General features: G+C 35.1%; 1 protein-coding gene across 4 annotated transcripts in view; it reads left to right on the top strand.

Moving 5' to 3' along the window:
- Window positions 1-8245, top strand: part of PPA2 (pyrophosphatase (inorganic) 2) — a 76723-nt gene that overhangs the window by 26950 nt on the left and 41528 nt on the right. For all 4 annotated transcript variants that reach the window (XM_025051758.1, XM_006918889.3, XM_006918887.3 and 1 more), the window contains 2 exons: window positions 3286-3372; window positions 7872-7998. In XM_025051758.1, the coding sequence (XP_024907526.1) occupies window positions 3286-3372; window positions 7872-7998 (214 nt within the window). The remainder of the gene's footprint in view (window positions 1-3285; window positions 3373-7871; window positions 7999-8245) is intronic.

The raw sequence follows: 8245 nt of genomic DNA, 5'->3' as shown, positions 1-8245 counted from the left end.
ACATGGCATCCTCCTTACATGTTTGTTTAGGAGTCACCGTCTTCATAATGTCTTCTCTGAGCATCCTTTACAATTTTAACCTAGCCTCCCATACTCTCCTTCCACCTTTCATACTTTATATTTTTCCCTTTTCCATAACACCTGCCAACTTTTAACATGCTATATCATTTAGTTATTTATGTTTATTGTTTCTTCCAGTTAGAATACTGACTTCTTAAGGGCATACATTCTGTCTCTTTTGTTCACTGATGTCTTCTAACTGCCCAGCTTAGTGCCTGGCACAGAGTAGGTAATCAGTATTTGTGGAATGAATAAATAAATGAATGCATTGTGTGTGTTGCATTTGTTTTATAGGCATATGTAGGTATTGAATTTACTATTCTCTTAGGTTTGTCTTGTAACAGCAGGGAATTAGTTGAGAGCAGTTACCAAGCCAACCGTGCTTGGAAGAACATAAGCAGCAGAATGCTATTTAAGCAGCAGTCTCTCCCCTTAGCTGTGATTCATCATTGTGCCGTCATTACTTCAGACCGTCAGCCGTCTAGACTGTTTAACCCTAATAACTTCTCCCACACTAGCAATAATGCCTTCCTCAGAGTTGCTGAGTTTGGCCTGAGCAAAAATCATCTTTGTTTGTCTTCTCCCAATCTTTCTGAGTAAACATTTAGAAGACCTGTCTGGGTAATGTTAAAAGACAAGAATCACTAAATTCAAGATTTCTTTGGTTTTAATGTAATATCGTTGCGTTTATTATTTTGAACTTTATTATAAATTTGGTTCATTGACCCCCAAGTATCATTTAGTACCACTTAGTAGTTTTATAACCTGGGATCAGTGACTAAATTTCACGAGGTCTGTTTGTTCATGTGTGTCATTACACCACCTACCCCAAAAGGTTATTATGAATGCTGAATGAGATGATCAAAGCCAAGTGTTTAGCCACATAGTGAGTTCTCAGTTGTATTATCTCAATGATGATGACACTGTCGCTACTGACGTTAGCTGCTAATAGTGAAACAACTGGTAGAGGCTTTTGCTTTAAATTGAAGCTGGTAAAGTACAGTAGTGGTTGAGGAGATCTTACTTCCTTCGACTTGGTGACAGGAATCCTGATTAATCAGGAAGTAGTTCTCAAGGAGGACCTGTATGTACAGCTCTGTACAAGTCAATGATTTTTTGAAGAGATACAGGGATCAGGGCATAGTGATTACAAATGTATTAGTTAATGTTTATAGATTGTAAGGTAATGATCTCAAACACTTGCATGAGGATGAGTAAGATTTGTTTTAAGCTTGATCAATAATCTGTGTATTCTAATTTATTTATTTGTATAACTTTATAGCCATCTTTTGTATGAGTTTAGCATTTATATTCCTGTTGATGGGTTGTTTTTAATTTTTTTATGCTTTTCTTGGGTTCATGCTAAAATTTTTCTATATACATAGTTTACATAAGTATAAATTCCTAGGTCTATACCTCTGAGTCAAAGTGATAAATTATGAATTACACACCTATTTTGCTTTACTAAGTATTCCCAAATTGTTTATAAAAGGGGTCGTAACAATATATATACTCCTACGTGTTTTAGGAAGGAGGCGCTGCTCGTATTTTCTGCTTCTGCCTCTAGGTTTCCTGATCCAGTCATACCTCAATCCCATCTTGGTTTCTCCAGCACATTAAGATTAATTTTATGGCATTTGTGACAAATGCTGTACCATTTATTAACATGACATTCTTCAGGGTATTGACTATGTCCTATTTATCTCTGTTCCTGGCCCAGAGTAGGTACTTGGTAAATATTTACTGTGTGAATGGATGCCTGGTGATAGGTAATAGAAAACAAGAAGCAGTAATGGGAACAGAAGGACAGAAGAGACCCTCCACAGGAAACTATACTTAGGAGATTCAGAGTAAAGGATCATGAAATGGAATAGGGTTATATTTCAAAGTCATTGCCATTTAACTGCTGTTGTTATCAAAATCTGGGCATCATAACATCATGATTAATAGCATGAGTTCTAATCCATTGCCACCATTGAGAAACTGAACTTGGACAAGTTTAAACTCTTTGTGCTTCAGTTTACTTATCTGTAAAATGGGCTTAATAATGGTCCATTCCTCATGGGGTATATATATGTATATCTGCGAGTGTGTGTGTATCACTTAGAAGGTGTCTTGCACCTATAACCAGTATGTAAGGTTAACATTTATATTTATTCTTATATTTTATTAGTAATATTAGTTGGGGGGTATGAAGTGTTTTTTGGTAAAGGTTTATTTTTTTTTTTTTTTTTTTTTTGGGTAAGAGTGAGTCAGTTTATTCCTGAATATACTGTAATTAGGACTAGAAGAAAAATATTAGAATTTATTTAGGGTTTAGCTGAAAATAAGAGTCTGTTTTTAATTATATAAAATTATAGGAACCAAGCTTAGACAATCTGATGTTCTAAATAACAGTCTTGAGATGACACAGTCTCTCTACATCTTTATAATGTAAATATGAAGAAAAGAATTTTAGAGAATTTCTACAGTTCCTTTAGAATCTGATAATTATGAGTCTTTTGGGGAAGAACAGTGCCTAGGGGATATTTAAACTGGATAACAAATTTCTGTCATGCTACTTATTTATAAATGTGCCCCCATGTATATTTTGTAGCCTATAATCTTTTCAATAAACTAAAGAGTTGACAGCTTTTCATATTTTTGTCAAGGTCTTGATATTTGATGGAAAAGGTAGAAGAATTTTTAAATGGAATGAAATGAGTCAAATATAGGTTTTTATTTTCTTTGGCTGGCACTATCTTGCTCTTTAGTTTATGAAGGGAGAACTGGGTATCTTCTAGTAGAAGTCTTTTAAAGAATAGGAAATGTGTTTTCAAACACGGAAACGCCAGACCTTGTCCAAGGAAGCAGTAAATGATGGAAGCAACAGGTTAGGCAATCAGTGGAAACAAGGATGTAGACGATGGGAACATCTGAACTCAAACGGAAAGTGAACATGAATTTAGGCACTCATTAAACTTGAAAGGCAATCTGTTTGGAAATACTACCCACTTTTAGATGTGATTATACAGAGAGGTGAGAGAGGAGAGGAAATAATATAAATATGTTTTAATTATTATGCTTAAGGATGTACTGTCATGTTGGCATTGAGCCTATTGATTTCCAAGAATTTTCCTTTGGATTATTGCTGTTTGTGAAACTTCATGATCATGTGGAAATATTAAGATACATTATAGCAAGCATTAACTTATATTTCTGCCACCACCCCCGCTTTTTTTTTAGACTTGGGAAGATCCCCATCAAAAAGATAAGAGCACAAACTGCTGTGGAGATGATGATCCTATTGATGTTTGTGAAATAGGCTCAAAGGTTCGTTGTACAGACCGTGTTATTCTAACGTGTTCTAGTTTATTTACACCACAAAATTTCCATTCTCTTTTGAAGGTACCGGTTCTTCAGCTATTTAAAGTTCTAGCCTATTGATCCCTCTGATATCAGTCCCTTTTTGTATCTTTACTTCCTATTTTATTTCCTTCTCTTAAATGAAGGATTGGTAAACTGCAGCCCATGGCAGGTCAAATCTAGCTCACCACCTGTTTTCGTAAAGGAAACTGGTCAGTAGCAGGAATAACTCAAGAGAGAGAAAATAGCGAACTAGACAAAGCTAGCTGCAAGGAGAATGGAAAGAAATAGATTTAAAGGCCATTTAGAATATAGAGTCAATATTTCATGATTAATGAGATGAAGAAAAGCAAAGAATGATCAAGGATGACCCCTCTGTGTCTGGCTTAAGAATCTGGGGGTGGGGAGGGAAGGAGGAGAGATGTTACTCACTGAGACTGAAAATACTGAGAGGAGCGAATAGGAGAGGAGGAAAAGATGAACCCAGCTTTGGACATGATGAGTTTGAGGTACCTGGGAGACATGTAGGTGCAGAAGTAGGAAGTTGAGTATGTAGGGCTGAGCTGGAGATATTTGAGAGCAAAACTAGGAATGCTTGGCGTTCGATCACCAGGGGACTTCCTATATGAGGAGAAGGAGTTGGGCAAGGGCACACCCCTCAAGCTAACCAATCTGTAAGGAGTCAGTAGAAGAAAAGGAGCTTGTAAAAGAAACCAAGAAGGAACCAGAATTAGAGAGTATCCAAGATATAATATTTTAGGTTTAGCTACTATTTTAACCCAGTAACCATTAAGATGTTTTATTTTTTTTTCCATGGGAACAAATTTCTTCCTTTTGCCTGGTTTTGTTTTTATGTTTGACCTAGATTCCTTCAATTTTTAGGGGTTTTTTTCCCCCCTTCAACAGTATTTATTGTTCAAGAAAATTTTAGTTATATTAATGGAAATAAAATGAAGCTTCAGCCTTCCCTCACAATCTTACTATCCCAAAAGTCATATTGTTTTTCTCTTTCTGTTTTCTTCCTCTTTGGATAAATAAACATTTTGATTTTATTGGGCATTTTTTCCCAGTTTATTTTCTGTTGTAGAGTTGGTATAGTTAAAGGTTTTCCTGAATATAGCTTTTCCTTTTTAATTTCTTTTGGGATAACTGGTTACGGTAAGCAGAGTTCCTAAAATGGCCCATTAAAGTCATCTGCCCTAATCTCTGGAATCTGTGAATATGATATCACTCTCTTGATTGTATTATTTTATAGAGCACAGTTTACTTTAAAATAGAGAGATTATCTTGGATGTCCCATGCAGGTCCCATGGAATTACATAAGCCCTTAGAAGTAAGGAGCTTTCTCTGGCTGGTAGTAGAAGAGAAAGTCAGAGGTTCAAAGTATGAGAAATACTGCTAGACCAATGCTTTTGAAGATGGAGGAAGGCGGGGCATGTGAAAAGGAATGCACTTGGCTTCTAGTTGCTGAGACCATCCCTGGTTGACATCTAACAAGTTAACAGGGACCTCAGCTCTATAACTGCAAGGAACTAAATTTCAGTGGAGTCTTCCTTTGGACCTTCATATCAAAGCCCAGCCTGGCCAATACCTTGATTTCAGCCTTGTCAGGCCATAAACAGCATCAGGTCATGTTGTGCCTGGACTCCTTAGCCATGGAAACTGTGAGGTAATAACTTTACACTATTTTAAGCCTTTAGGTTTATAATAATTTGTTAAACTACAATAGAAACCTAATACACAGTATAACAGCCCTTAAAGAGTTTTGTTTTCCAGGGTTTTCTTGTATTAATTGGGTCCAATTGAAGTTTTACCTCATTCTTCGAATTCTGAATCAGCATAGAATTTTTGTGGTAGGCCACTATTATGTTCTGCTTATACCAGGCTCCTGAGAGTTAGCAGTTGACAGATGTGAGCTAAGTACATATAGAGACCAGACAGAAAAAATACTAATATCTGTGGAAGAAGACCTCTTATGTTCTAGTTCATGTATCTTTCCTTTACTCTTTAAGGAATAAGTAATATGATCTCCATTTTACTGTCGAGAAACCAAGACCTAAAATGTTGTGTAAAGCAATTTGTTCAGGGTAGTAGAAGATTCAACCCCACGTATTTGTGACTTAAAAATCCTATCTTTCAAAGTCTTTCCGTGATAGCTAGAAAAGTTGATGAATCCTACTCTAATTCTGCTTAAAACCTTTGGCACATTCATATATTCTTGTTTAAGAATCTCAACTCATTTTTCTAAACTTGGTGAACTCTGTGATTCCCCAAGAATTAGTAACAGAATATGCTATATGCATTAATTTCCTTGGAAGAGTAGACTGATAATTTTATAATGGAGCTGGGAAAATAGGTTTTATCTCCTAGCCAGAGCAATTTATTCCTTTAGTTAGTGAAATTTGAACTAACATTTAGTAAATATGAAGTATGTACTTAATCGCCATCTAAAGAATAGGTCTTTGTTGAGACTATGCTCCTTAGTTTCATGCCTGGCTATGCAAGAGTCCTTAAATCATCTGTAAGGTGCATGGTGATAGACAGCCTGTTTAACACCACATTGTAAATGGGCCAAGGGAAAGGAGCAGAGTCCTGGAACTTGATAGTAGACTTAGAACCACAGAAAATAGACATTGTTTAAAGGTTAAGTTCCTTGAGGGATTATGTATCATTCATTTGTGTCTGACATTTTATGTTCAGCATAAATTTGTTGAATTGATTTAGAATGAATTGAATTGCGGGGGACACATACAAATTTTAATGTTTGATCCTAGCCATCTTAACTAGAATTTTTATTTTGACCGAGTTTCCTTTCCAATTTGTAATGGTGATTTAACCAGGCAATGGCTTGTCTAGTTCCTTTATGTTGCTTATGAGACCAAAGAGCATGCATCATGATGAAGCTTGATAATCTCCAGACATACTTCCTACCTGTCATGGTGACCATAAAAAATATGCCCTTATGATGTATGAAATGTCAAAGTAAGTTAATTTTTGTGAATAAAAAAACAAGTTAGAATACGCTTTTAAAAACTATATGTGAGTCCCAAGAATTCCCATAGACACCCTGCCACCAAGATCTACTGCAGAGCCCCTCAACTTTGACCCAGTTTATGTTTGGATGGCTAAGTCCTTTACAAGGGACTGTCCTGTGCAGCATTCCTGGCCTCTTCTCACTAGATGATAGTAATACCTCCCCAGTTTGACAACCAAAAATATCTCCAGACAATGCCAGATGTCCTCTAGAGGGCAAAATTGCATCTGGTTGAGAACCAGTGATCTAAGTTTATCACTGAGCTAACCAATGTAACCGGCCTTTCATTGGTGATTATGTGATAACTTTGAATTTGAACATTTTGATTTTTTATAGGATCTCCTGGCATGAGGTATGTAAATCTCTCCAGAAAGACTGTAAACCTTTTGAGAACAAGGATCCTTTCTTTTTATACACATAGTGTCTAATATGGTGCTGGGTACTTAATAGAGCCTAAATATGTGAGAGTCTGGTTAATATAATTATGTATATTCTCCTGAAAGTGAGATTTCAGTTTAGTTTATACAATTTCACTAATCTGTTGTGTAAACTAATTACAACTTTGTGTAGATTTATGTTAAGATTTTGGATTCATTTTGCAAATGTTCTGAAAGGATTTATTTGACTATGGTTTAATGTCTGATTTTTTGTCTTAAATAATTTCAAGACACAAAAGTGACAGTCTTTTGCATAAATACCTTGCTTTCCAAATGTAAAGCTGCATTTTGAATCATGAAGGAATTTATTCTGAAGCATGTGTTCAAACTTCAGCTTGCAGTGAAATTCTGTAGCAGACTAAACCTTTAAAAATAAAGGGATATGGGAAGAATGCATGCATATGAACTTGGCATAGGCACCTCGAAAGAACCACTGAAATAACTTTCTTTAGCACATGGAACATCTGCTTCAGCATCATGCTATTTCTAGGTTTCTCTTTAAGTCTTTTTAAAGCATTTTATGAACCCTATATTGTCTGTATCTTTAAAATATTAATAATTCGTTCATTGTCATTCATTATCTTCTTAAGTCTATATTCTAATATGTTAAAATTTTACCTTTCCCTAGTAACTGAAAAATGAGTTTTGCAAAAAAGGTACTATGAAGCAATTTAAAAGAATTCTCAGGTCTCTTTTTACCCATAAGCAGCAGGAGTCAGGTTTATATTATATAATGATATACATGGATTTGTTTTCTGTTTAATGAGTTCTAGCCTCATACATTAAATTTCAAGATCTATAAACAACTTCAGTTTCCAGAAAGGGGTCAAGATAATTTTAAAAGACTTTATGACTGTTTTTACAATATTTTTAATTATCGAACCTCTATTAAACTTCAGTCTATATAGTGCTTTACATCTTTCATATGGATTGTTATGATGTATGAGTAAACTTCTCCAAAGCCTTGCAAATGTAAATTTCTTTGCTCTTTAAAGGTTCTTTCTTGTGGAGAGGTTATTCCTGTGAAGATCCTTGGAACTTTGGCTCTTATTGATCAGGGTGAAACAGATTGGAAATTAATTGCTATCAATGTGAATGATCCTGAAGCCTCAAAGTTTCGTGGTAAGTCTGTAACTTTCCAGAAACAGAAGTAAATCTGTGTGTTATCGGAATTCTTAGAATTAAAAGAATTATAAAAAATACATTTGTATGTATTTGAGAGTTAAATTTACATGGTTTGTTTTTTACTCATTCTCTCTCCATGGAATTTAAAGGGTATTCTAGTATGATATGTCTCAGTTGTATCATATTGCTAGGAGGAACAGGAGAGAAAAAGAAATAGACAAATGATACTTCAAAAAATACATTC

Source organism: Pteropus alecto, unplaced genomic scaffold (genome assembly GCF_000325575.1).
Source record: "Pteropus alecto unplaced genomic scaffold, ASM32557v1 scaffold5, whole genome shotgun sequence".
NCBI lineage: Eukaryota > Metazoa > Chordata > Mammalia > Chiroptera > Pteropodidae > Pteropus > Pteropus alecto.
This window is presented reverse-complemented; position numbering and strand designations above follow the sequence as displayed.